At 45.0% G+C, this 12,372-nt stretch overlaps 1 protein-coding gene across 2 annotated transcripts in view; it reads right to left on the minus strand.

The window, feature by feature from the left end:
• KIF5A (kinesin family member 5A) overlaps positions 1-12,372 on the minus strand; it is a 165,338-nt gene that overhangs the window by 45,108 nt on the left and 107,858 nt on the right. For both annotated transcript variants that reach the window (XM_030195222.1, XM_030195221.1), the window contains one exon: positions 2,245-2,349. In XM_030195222.1, coding sequence (XP_030051082.1) covers positions 2,245-2,349 — 105 coding nt within the window. The remainder of the gene's footprint in view (positions 1-2,244; positions 2,350-12,372) is intronic.

A 12,372-nucleotide genomic window follows, 5' to 3' on the forward strand; every position in this document is an offset into this window, starting at 1 on the left:
CAACGAGCTTCAGGTCCTAGTAGATGATCCACCTTACATGAAATTTCAACATAATAGAGTAGTTTTTCATGCACATTCTAAGTTCCTTCCAAAGGTAGTGTTGGATTTCCATGTTAATCAGTCAATTGTCCTGCCAACATTTTTTTCCTAAAGCCTCATGCCCATCCTGGTGCACACCTTGGACTGCAAGCAAGCCTTAGCCTTCTATCTGGAGCGGACTAAAACTCATAGTCCACCCAGCTTTTTGTTTCTTTTGACACAAACAGGATGAGGGCAGCCATTGGTAAACACACTTTATCCAACTGGCTATTGCATTCCCTTTACTCATGCTTAGGCTGGGCTGGCTCTGGAGGGTCATGTCACAGCTCACAATGTCAGAGCCATAGCTGCATCGGTAGCCCACTTGAGTTCAGCCTCCATTGAGAAGATTTGCAGAACTGCAACGTGGTCTTCAGAATACACATTCACATCTCACCACCACTGCCTTGAACAGGATTCCTGACACGACAGTTAGTTTAGTCAGATGGTTCTATAGAATTTGTTTGGAGTCCAGAATCCAACTCCATCCTACTAGGCCCATTTTATTTTGTGTGAGGTTCCACCTACACAATAGGAATGTATATAAAGTTTAGTTTAATTGGTTGCTTGTTGGCCTTGCCTGTTGCAAGTTCCTATTGTCCATCGTTTGTTGTTTTCGGTGAGCCTGGTAGCTAGAGATTCCCACATGTGGCAAGTATTGTCCTGCTTGTCCTCAGAGAAAGCAAAATTATTTACCTGCAGAAGGTGTTCTCCGAGCACAGCAGGATAGATATTACCACATACCCTCCCACCTTCCCTAGGAATTGTTTTCTCTAAGCTTTCTACTCAACTGCTGGTCCCGTGCGATTGAGTCGGGCTGGAAAGCACCCACGTATGCATGGTATGGGGCTGCCAAAGGCTTCTGAAGTTTACAGAATGCTAGGTAACATTCATGCCCTGCTCTATCAGATGATGTCACCCACATATGGTAATGTGTGTCCTGCTGTCCTTTCAGAATACCTGCTACAAGTGAGTAACTTTGCTGTCTGATAACCAGATAATTATCCAGATAAGGTTAGGACAGCAAAAATGCTTTCCTAATATTATCTGGGTAGGTATTTGGATAGTGGACTGAATATCATCATTAATCTGGATATCACAGCAGTTAGGGCTGAATCCAGATATTCAGCACCAGCCATTGTACAGATACCAGCTCTGAATACATAGATTTTAATTCACATGCGATGGCCAGCATTTTTTTAAAATGCTGACCACCCTAGACAAATATTGACCCATAAATGTATACTGTCAGTATCTGACAGACAAATATAAGTATAATCAAAAACTGTTGTGGTATATAAGCTTTCAAAACCTCACAGAGGTCGCTTTGCTTCTGCAGAGTGGAGTAATCCAATATTAGAATGCTAACAATGCTACAGTAATACTGGGATTATGCTGCAGAGTGCACTTTATATCATATGTCCTGGTCTTTTTAAAGATTATTTTTATTGTTTTACATCAGAAATCTGATACACATTGAGGGGGTATCATTTTAAGGATTCCCCTAGTTTTAGGCGCTATGAACTCATGTAAATGTTGGTATTTTAGTCATTTTTGCACACAAATGACCTTTTATATAATACCACATGGGTGTGCATGTTAGGCACAAACTTTTACTGTGGGCATATATAAGGGTGGAGTTTGGGTGGAGCATGGGCGGAGGCTACACTTATGTGCATAAATTATAAAATTCCTTAATTTATGCGCATATGTGCAGAAAGTACCCACTAACATTTACACTAACCCTCGAGCCAGTGTATGCCCTAGTACCTACACATACGTGTGTTCTTTCAAACCTACACTAGCATTTTACAAAGTCAAGTAGGCATGTGTTTTATGAAAAAGGCATATAAAAAAACGTGTGTTAACGAGACTCAACTTTATAAAACTAACCTCTTGGTGCTTGCTGCTAAAATAGTAATAGCTATGCCATGGAAATCTTATCTACTGTTTATACACACCAATGCCTTTCACCTCTTTTCTCTGCCATGTAATTAATAAAATACCATAAGTACTGTAAATAATGCATACATTTAATGGTTGAATGTGAATTTGGATCCTTAGCTTCCAAACCTGAGCCCTGCTGATGGAAACACATTTGTGGCATGCTGGGTATTTCCCATAGTCCTTTGTTGCAGGCTCCCTTCCTTCAAGTATGAGACCTACCTGTTTGTGAACCTTTGTAAGTTGCTCCAGGTTGTTCTCAAGAAAGGAAATCTTCTGTTTCTGGGAATGAATCCCCCCACTGTCTTCGGGTTCCACTTCTGAACTCTGCCCCAATAAGACAGGAGGGAGAAGGGAAGAAACAACAGTCAGAATAGAAGCAGGACTACAAGTCCTTGAATGTATTGTGAAAGGAAGTTGTAAAATCATGGTAGGATGGATTGCTCATCTGATTTTTCTGTGCCAGAATGTACTCATGGAGAACAAATTGCTTGGGACTGGGCAGCAACTAGATTTCACCCAGCTTGGCCTCCCAAATTGATTTGTCTCCATAGACAACATAGGGCTATTTTATTTGGGAAACCGAGCTGGCCAGCTTTGTTCAAGTACAATGTTGAGAAAAAGTTTGTGAACCCCAAGTATAATATTGAGAATTACAAGCTTTTATGATTATATGCTTGTTTAATTAAAATCACTCTTTTTGTGTGCAATAAAAAGGTTATAAACAACAATTTTCTTGAGACACAATAATGTACACTGTAGGAACAAGCCATTCTGAATCAGTGTGTGAAATAATAACTTAATTAATTAATTTGCTATTTAGAATTATACTTAAACAACTGCAGAGACGCCAAGGGTGGCCCATGCCAAAACTGGAGATTTACCATTGCAATGCTGATGATTTAAGGCCAATGAGTGAGATTCCTCTTGCAGGCCCCTGCCAACTCATAACTAGCTCTAGGATATGTACATTCCAAAAACTGACATATTCTAATCAATAGATAGAAAATAAAAAATCTTTTTTACCTTTGTTGTCTGGTGATTTTACTTTCTAATCATGTTGGTCCCAGTCTTTGGTTTCTGCGTTCCTCTGAGTCCCACCTCATGGATACAGTATTTCTCCCTCTTCCACGCAGATTCTGGCATCATTTAGCTCTCACCCCCCTCCCCTTGTGGTGTGGTGTAGTATGGTACAGCAGCCCTCTCCTTTCCCAAGTTCTTCCCTCCCCTCTCCTTCCTTACCCTCATGGTATGAAAGCTCAGTCCTTTCCCTTTCCCCCTTCCCTGATTCGGCAACACTCTCTGTGTCTCTCACTCCCTCATCCCCCCCCCCCCCCATCAGTCCTTTAAATGTTTGCTGGTCCGTGGGACCTTCCCTCTGCTGGTCCCGCCTCTTCTGATTCTACTTCCTGTTTCTGGAGGAGGCAGGGCCAGCAAAGGGAAGGTCCTGCAAGCTGGCTCATGTAGCCTATTCTCAGCACTACTGCTACTGCTGCTGCTGGTGATCTAGGTGAGACACTTAAAGGACCTTGGGAGCCAGAGAGAGTTGCCAAACTGGGGAAGGGAGATTGCTGCCTTACCATGAGGGGAGGGGAAAAGCAAAGCATCAATACTGGAGAAAAGGACACTTGTGTGTGTGAGCTGGAGAAGGAGGCTCAATGCATGTGTCACATGCCTGATGCATGTGACTTGGCATGTCTGCAATTGAGTAACAAGTAAACCAACCTGTAGAATAAATCTGTACAACTGTTTTTGGGCAACCTTTCCTATACAAAGAGCCAAAGGTTTTCAGTTTGGTCTTCATAGAAGTTAGTGGGAACTCATCATGTCACGAAAAACAAATTTCAAAGGACCTATGCAAACGTGTAGCTGATGCTCATCTGCCTGAACAGGGTTAGAGTACTATTTCTAAATCATTTGGAGCTCCATCCATGCTCTGTCAGACAGATACTCTTCAAATTGAGAACCACTGCACTCTAAAAAGAACATTGCTGCCTCCAGTTTACTTACAAGCATTTGGAAGACCCACTAGATTTCTGGAATAATGTTTTCTGGACAGATGAGTCAAATTAGCAAAGATACTTACTTGTGGCAGGTGTTCCCTGAGGACAGTAGGCTGATTATTCTCACATCTGGGTGACTTCATCCAACAGAACCCGGTGCGGACGCTGACTAGCAAGTAATGTAGAAGCTTCTAGCAGCATCCCACCATTCATGCACTGGTGGCTTCCCACCCGATGCGTGAGTGCGGGTCCTCCAGTCAGGTGAAAAAGCAAAAAGCAGATACCATACAACTAAATTCAACTCCTAGGGGTGGTGGGAGAGTATGTGAGAATAATCAACCTGCTGTCATCGGAGAACACCTGCTATAGGTAAGTATCTTTGCTTTCTGCGAGGACAAGCAGGCCTTCTTATTCTCACATCTGGGAATCTCTAGCTACCAGGCTTACCAAAAACAAGAAAGCTAGGATAGCTGAGTCTCAAAACATCGAGATCAAAACTTCAATCAACCTGAAACTATATACATACTAGCTGTGTAGGTGCAGCCTGGAACAGAATAAAACAGGGCCTAGGAGGTTGGAGTTGGATTCTAAACACCGAACAAATTCTGTAGAACTGCCTGTCCAGACCGACTGTCGCGTTGGATATCCTGATCAAGACAGTAGTGGGATGTGAATGTGTGGACTGAAGACCACATTGCAGCATTGATCTCAAGTGGGCTACCGACACAACCATGGCTCTAACATTGTGAGCTGTGACATGTCCCTCAATAATCAGCCCAGCCTGGGCACAAGCAAAGGAGATGCAATCTGCTATCCAGTTTGAAAGTGTGCATTTGCCAATGGCCATCCCCATTCTGTTGGAGTCAAATGAAACAAAAATTTGGGTGAACTGTCTATGAGCTTGAGTCCACTTCAAGGTAAAAGCTAAGGCTCGCTTGCTTGCAGTATGCTTTCGCCAGGATGAGCATGTGATTTGGGGAAAAAGGTTTGAACAGCAATTGACTGGTTAATATGGAACTTAGGGTACAGGTGGAGAACTACTCTGTTGTGATGAAATTTAGTATATGGTGGATGAGCCACCAGGGCCCGGAGCTCACTGATTCTGTGAGCTAAAATGACCGCCATCAGAAACACAACTTTTTTGGTCAAAAATTTCAGATGACAGGAATTCAGAGGCTCAAAAGGAGCTTTCATCAGCTTGGTGAGGACTACGTTGAGATCTCATGACACAATGGGAGGATTGGTAGTGGGCTTTGTTAGCAACAAACCTCTCATGAAGCGAACAACTATAGGCTGTACAGAGATGGACTCGCCTCCAACCCGGTGATGATAAGAGCCAGATTCACTGATATGAACCCTTAAGTTGGTTTTCAAACCAAACTCAGAAAGGGGCAGAAGGCACTCAAGTAGTTTTTGTGTAGAGAAAAAAAAGGGATCACATCAGACAGCAAACCTTCTCCACTTAAAAGAGTAACATCTCTTAGAGGAATCTATTCTGGAAGCCAGCAAGATACGGGAGCCACCCTCAGGCAATTCCAGGGGTTCGAGTTCTACGCTTTCAACATCCAAGCCGTGAGGGCCAGGGATTAGAGGATGGGATGCAGAAGGGAACCCTCATTCTATGTGGTGAGGGTCGCAAAACAGTCCAATCTCCACAGATCTTTGGAGGATAACTCCAGAAGAAGGAACCAGATCTGCTGCGGCCACTAAGGAACGACCAGAATCATGGATCCCTGATCTTGCCTGAGTTTTCGTAAAGTCTTCTCTATGAAAGGTATGGGAGGATACACATACAGGAGTCCCTGTCCCCAATGCAGGAGAAAGGCATCTGACGCTAGTCTGCATTGTGATCAAAGCCTGGAGCAGAACTGTTGTTCAGATGAGTGGCAAAAAGATCCACCGAGGGCACTTAGTTGCGGGTGGGTCTGGGTGGGCCTGGGCTCACCCAGTTTGGCTCAGGCCCACCCAGCAGTGGTGCACCCTTCACAATGCTGTCAGCAGCACTGAGGAGCAAGCTAGGTTCCTCTGGAGCTGCTGTTTTACATCTCCCTCTCTGCAACACGTCTGCCTTCAAAGAAGGGTCACTGGAAGCTTGCTACCGCTGGCTGACCCAGATGCCTTCCCTCTGCTGTGTTCCCCCCCGCCCCCCCCCCCCCCCCCCCATACACAACTCTGTGCAATTTCCTGTTACAGCCTGGGTGGAATGCAGCAGAGGGAAGACTTCTGGGTCAGCCGGCAGTAGCGACAGCGATTCTTACATGCTGCCGGTGACCCTTCTTTAAAGACAGACACGTTGCAGAAAAGGGAGATGCTGCCAGGAGTGGATGGGAAGGACAGAATAATAAATTCTGCACAGGAGGTGGTAGGAGAGAGGGAAAATTCTTGGGCACGGGTGTGGATGGGAAGAAGAAATGCTTCATTTGGGGGATGGTAGGACAGTGAAAATTGTTGGGCATGGGGGTGGATGGAAAGGTGGATGCTGCGAGGGTGGTAGAAGAGAGGGACAACTGTTGGACATGGAGTGGAGTAATAATTGTTGGACATGAGGGGGAGGGAAGGAGAGATGCTGCAAGGCAGGAAGAGGGAAAATTGTTGCATGTAGTGTGGGGTGGGGAGAGGGAGAGACAGATGCTGCACAGGAGAGAAAGAAATGTTGAAGCTGGGAAGGAGGGAGGAATAGATGCTGCATAGAAGAGGTGAAGGACAAGAGGAAGAATTGTTGGTCCAGGGAGGAGGGAGGGAGAGAGGAAGAGATAGAAATATAGAAAAATGACAGCAGATAAGGACCAAATGGCCCATTCTCAGTAACCACTAACTCCTCCTTTCCCCAAGGGATCCCATGTGCTTGCTCCACGCTTTTTTGAATTTTGACACAGTCTTTCTCTCCACGACCTCCACTGGGAGGCCATTCCACGTGAAAGAGTATTTTCTTACATTCAACTTCAGCCTATTTCCTCATAACTTCATCATATGCACTCTCATTCCACAGTTTCCCTTCAATTGGAAAAGGCTCTCCTCATGCACATTAATGCCACTGAGGTATTTAAACATCTCTATCATATCTCCTCTTTCCCGACTCTCTTCCAGTGTATACATGTTGAGGTTCATAAGCCTTTCCTTATATATTTTATGATGGAGACCGCTTACCAATTTTGTATCCACCCTCTGGACTGACTCCATCCTGTTCATATCTTTCTGTAGGTGCGGTCTCCCGACTTGCACGCAGTACTCTATATGGGACCTCAACAGGGCACTATTACCTCTTTTTTCTTGCTTGTCAACCCTCTCCTTATGCATCCAAGCATCCTTCTGGCTTTGGCCATCAACTTAGCTACATGTTTGGCCATTTTAAGACACAATCGCTCCCAAGTCCCATTCTCCTTCCATACACAGAAGAACTTCACCCCCTGTATTAAACCTTTCCCTTGGATTCTTGTGACCCAAGTGCGTGACCCTGCATTTCTTAGCATTAAATCTTAGTTGCCAATTACTGGACCATTCTTCGAGCTCCACCAGATCCTTCCTCATGCTATCCACACCCTCTGGGGTATCCACCCTATTACAGAGTTTGGTATCATCCACAAAAAAACAAACCTTACCAAACAGACCTTCCGCAATATCACTCACAAAGATATTATGACCGATCCCTGTGGCACACCACTGATAACATCCCTTTCCTCAGAGCAAGCTCTATTTACCACTACCCTCTGTCTCCTCCCGCTTAACCTGTTTTTGACCCAGTCAGTCACTTTAGGATCCATACTAAGGGCACTTAATTTGTTTATCAGTCACCTGTTCAGAACTGTGTCACAAGAGAGAGAGAAGGATGAGACAGGGAAATGTTGTACATGGTGGTGAAAGGGAGGGAGAGATGCTGCAGGAAGAGGATAGAGATGTTAGATTTGGGATGCAAGGGAGAGAGAGAGGGAAGAGTAAAAAACAGGGAGTGATATTGAACATGAGAGTGGAGAGGGAAGGAGAGATCTGCACAGGAAGGAGGGGAGAAGTTGGGAAATGTTGGATCCAGGGGCAGAAGGGAGTGAGGAACAGATGCTGGACTATGGGTGGGAGGGAAGATGTTGGGCTGGGAAGAACAAGGGAGCAGATACTAGGCTAGAAGGGGGGAGACACTGGGAATGCTGGAAACATGTGGGAGAGGCCAAGGAGTAGGGGTGGCAAGGAAATGAAAGAGAGGAGGTGGTAAGGAAATGAATGAGAGGAGGATAGTGATTACAGGGGGGCAATGGTAATGGGGAGTAGATTGAAGATGGAAGGGAATGGAAGGCTGAGAAAGGAGTGAGAAGAGGAATAGGAGAGCTAGTGGGTGAAAGGAGGAGATGGAAATCTGATAGGTATCTGAAACGTAAACAGAAGGAAAGGGGTTAGAAAGTGGGTGAAATTTGAGTGGACAGAGAGGCAGAAAAGAAAAAAAATGGGGAAAGAGCTAAAATGGAAAGAAAATATTATCAGAGGGAATGGAACAAGGGAGGAAAGAGGAGAAAAGACAAATGGGCAGCAGCTACTTCAAGGAGAATTAGCAGAAGACAGACAGGAAAATGGAAAAGAAAAACTGGAACCAACATGATGGAAAAATATAATGTCCAGACAACAAAGGTAGAAAAGGCATTTTATTTTGAATTTATTTACTGAAATATGTTAGCTTGGGAAATGTGTATAGCAGATGTCTTTTTATCGTGTTCAGTAGAAAAGGAAATACATTTCTGTTTTTATTTCTTCACTGTTGCAGTACTTGCCCAGGTTCCCAGTGCAATTTTTGTCTATACATTTTTATTTCTAATTTGTGGTCCCTTGTTCTGTATTTGATGAGGGTCTGTCTTTGGAGGGGAGGTAGAGAGGAGAGGGAATTGGCAGGAGGCCTTTATTTTTTGCTCTGGGTCCTAGCATGTCTAACATTAGCCCTGACCCAGTGGCGTAGCTAGGGGGGAGGCGCAGGGGGAGCGGTTGCTCCCCTAAACAATCTTTTAGAAAAAAATGGCGCCTATGCACTAGAGGCGCCTGCAGTCTCATACTGTTTTAACTTTTCCTCCTGGCTGCTGCGCTGTTTAGTTATGTTCAAACAGAAGAAATCTGCATGAAACAAAATATTTATTTTTATTTTGACTTATAAAACCACTTGTCCCTGAAACATGTCTCAAAACAGAATAATCCATTTGTGTATCTACAATGTAAAAACTTCTACAAAACAGATGAAGTGAAGATGTGATTCCATGTGTCCCAATAAAAGGAGTTTAATTTAATTTTACTTCCATTTAAATTCAGTATATTCCATCTTTATAACACCAGCTCTGGAACTCTTTGCCGGAGGATGTGGTAACAGCGGTTAGCTTTCTAGGTTTAAAAAAGGTTTGGACAAGTTCCAGCAGGAAAAGTCCATAGTGTGATATTGAGACAGACATGGGAAGCAACTGCTTGCCCTGGGATTTGTAGTATGGAATGTTGCCATGATTTGGGTTTCTGCAGGTACTTGTGACCTGTCTTGGCCACTGTTGGAAACAGGATACTGGGCTAGATGGATCATTGGTCTGACCCAGTATGGCTACTCTTATGTTCTTATGTTCTAAGTCAGCAGTTCAGAAAGAAAAGTACTGAGGTATACAGCTATTTGATAGTGGGGACATAAAATGAAAGATCAATGCCAGACAGATGTAAAGAAGGAAACAGTGGCGTAGCCACAGGTGGGCCAGGGCCCACCCACTTAGGGCTCAGGCCCACCCAACAGTAGCACATGTTTAGCGGTAGCTGGTGGGGATCCCAAGCTCCGCCAGCTGAAGACTTCCCCCTGATGGTAATGACTACTACTACTACTATTTAGCATTTCTATAGCGCTACAAGGCATACGCAGCGCTGTACAAACATAGAAGAAAGACAGTCCCTGCTCAAAGAGCTTACAATCTAATAGACAAAAAAATAAATAAAGTAAGCAAATCAAATCAATTAATGTGAACGGGAAGGAAGAGAGGAGGGTAGGTGGAGGCGAGTGGTTACGAGTCAAAAGCAATGTTAAAGAGGTGAAAACACTACTCTCCACGATACCGGCACCTGTGCATTCTCAGTTTTCAGTCATGCCTGCTTTAGACTGCCAAGGTGGAAAGAAGCGTTTTCTCGCCAGCTGAGATTTTTTTTTTTTTTGGGGGGGGGGGGGGGGTAGAACACTTGGTGCTCACCCACTTCTTGCCTAGGCCCACCCAAAATCTGTTGTCTAGCTATGCCCCTGGAAGGAAAGGAAGAAGACGAGAGAGAAGTGAAAAGGCCAACCTGGAAAAGAATTTGGAAGACTGACTCATGGAACGTGGAAAAAAAAAAGACTGAGACCAGCCCAATTAGAAAGTTAAATTCCCAGACAACAAAGGTAAAAAAGAAAAAATTATTTTTATGTAATACTTTGTAAGGACTGAGATGTACCTGCTTTGTAAAATGTATATTTTTTTCTTTTTTTCTATTTTTATTTTGCAAAGTACAGGAGAAAATACATTCTGTTTCTCTTTTACCAGTATTGCACTGAGTCTGGCTTTCTTGGGCAGAGTGGAGGGGGTCTCTATTTCAACTTTTGTTTGTATGTTTTTTTTTGTAGCTCCCTATTCTGTATTAGGTAAGGGTCTGTCCATGTTCTGCATGTGCGACTGAGATGAAGGATTCTGCTAGCATGTAATGTCTGTGTAGGAATGTGTTACAGTGCAGCTTGTTCCATTTTCCCAACAGTAGGTATTTTGGTGCTCTAGAGTCCAATGTAAAATATATAGCACTGTCTTTTCATAGGTGGGTTAGGGCTGTTATGGTGTAGTAAGTTTGATGTTCTAGGGCACTGTTTCCCAAATTGGACCTGAAGTACCCCCTTGCCAGTCAGGTTTTCAGGCTATCCACAATAAATATGCATGAAATTGATTTGCATATATTGCCTCCATTACATGCAAATTCATTGTGGATAGCCTGAAAACCTGAATGGCATGGGGGTACTCCAGGTCCAATCCAGGACCACCTAGGGAAACCTCTCTAGAGCCCAGTGTAATATTTGTAAAACTGTCTTTTCATAGGTGGGTTAGAGCTATTATGGTGTTGTAAGTTTTCAGTGTAGATTTTGGGTGTCATTTTGCAGAGTTTTGTGTCCTATTTGTCTGGTCCTATGTGAAAGTAGGTTGTGGGGCAGGGGCTGCCTTTGGTGGCACTTGTCACACAAAATAAAAATGCTCATGACTAGTGGTCTCCACATCCTGTAGAGCCACCATACAAACAAAAGCCCATCTGATTTAAATAAAGTGTCCAGCACTGGAAGGAGTGTATGTACTGTTCCTGGGGTGATGGTCACAATTTTAATATTTTTACTTGTAGTTAAGAAGACAGGTTGCCTGCTCTGGCCAGTCCAGGGATCTCTTCTGCGTCCTGACTCCTTGTAAGCAGGACGCAAAAGAGACAGCCTGTATTAATCATTGCCCGCCACAGCCACTGCACCTGAGAACAATACAGGCACTGCTGTCTAGCTGACACCAACCGGCACCTATTTTATAAAAGTCTGCTCCCCATGATGTCAAAAGCTGGCTATGCCTCTGCCCTGACCCTTGCTGTAGATGGTGGGGATACCCAAGCTGCACCAACTGATGATCTCTTCTGAAGGTGGCCAAAACTCCCGTCTACTAATCTTGGCAGATGGTGGCAGCATCCTTGAGCCACCGACAACTAAGCATGTATGGGGTGCTATCATTGATGGCTGAAGGAGTTGCTGCTACTGCCTGCCAAGCTTGGCAAAAGGGCTGTTTTTGGAGGAAGTCTTCAGCTGACAGAGCTTGGGAATCCTCATGAGCTAAAGTATTTATATTTTGAGTTGGGAGGTGCTGGGGGAAGGGTTTAGAGCAGGGGCGTAGCCACGGGTGGGCCCGGGTGGGCCTGGGCCCACCCAATTTGGGGTCAGGCCCGCCCAGCAGCAGAGCGATTCCGGTGGCTCCCTTCCCCGTGGCGTGCAGCAGCTTTCACGGTTCACCCCATCTTCCCTCACCCTCCTTGCAGGCCCGCCGAGCAGCGATTCCGGTCGCAGGCTCAGCTTCGGCTCGCACACGCTGCCTGCCCGCTGCCGCTCAACAATCTCCTTGCAGCTCCTAAGCGACAGCGCGAACCCAGAAGCCAGAGACTTCCGGGTTCGCGCTGCCGCTTAGGAGCTGCAAGGAGATTGAGCGGCAGCGGGCAGGCAGCGTGTGCGAGCCAAAGCTGAGCCTGCGACCGGAATCGCTGCTGGGCGAGCTGAGGGGGAAGCAAACGGCTCGTTGCCATCATCAGACTGAGACTCTTGGGGGAAAAAAATAGCTGCACTGCAGGCAACAGCAAAAGTGTGAGTCAC

This window comes from Microcaecilia unicolor, chromosome 3, assembly GCF_901765095.1.
Source record: "Microcaecilia unicolor chromosome 3, aMicUni1.1, whole genome shotgun sequence".
NCBI classification, from domain to species: Eukaryota; Metazoa; Chordata; class Amphibia; order Gymnophiona; family Siphonopidae; genus Microcaecilia; species Microcaecilia unicolor.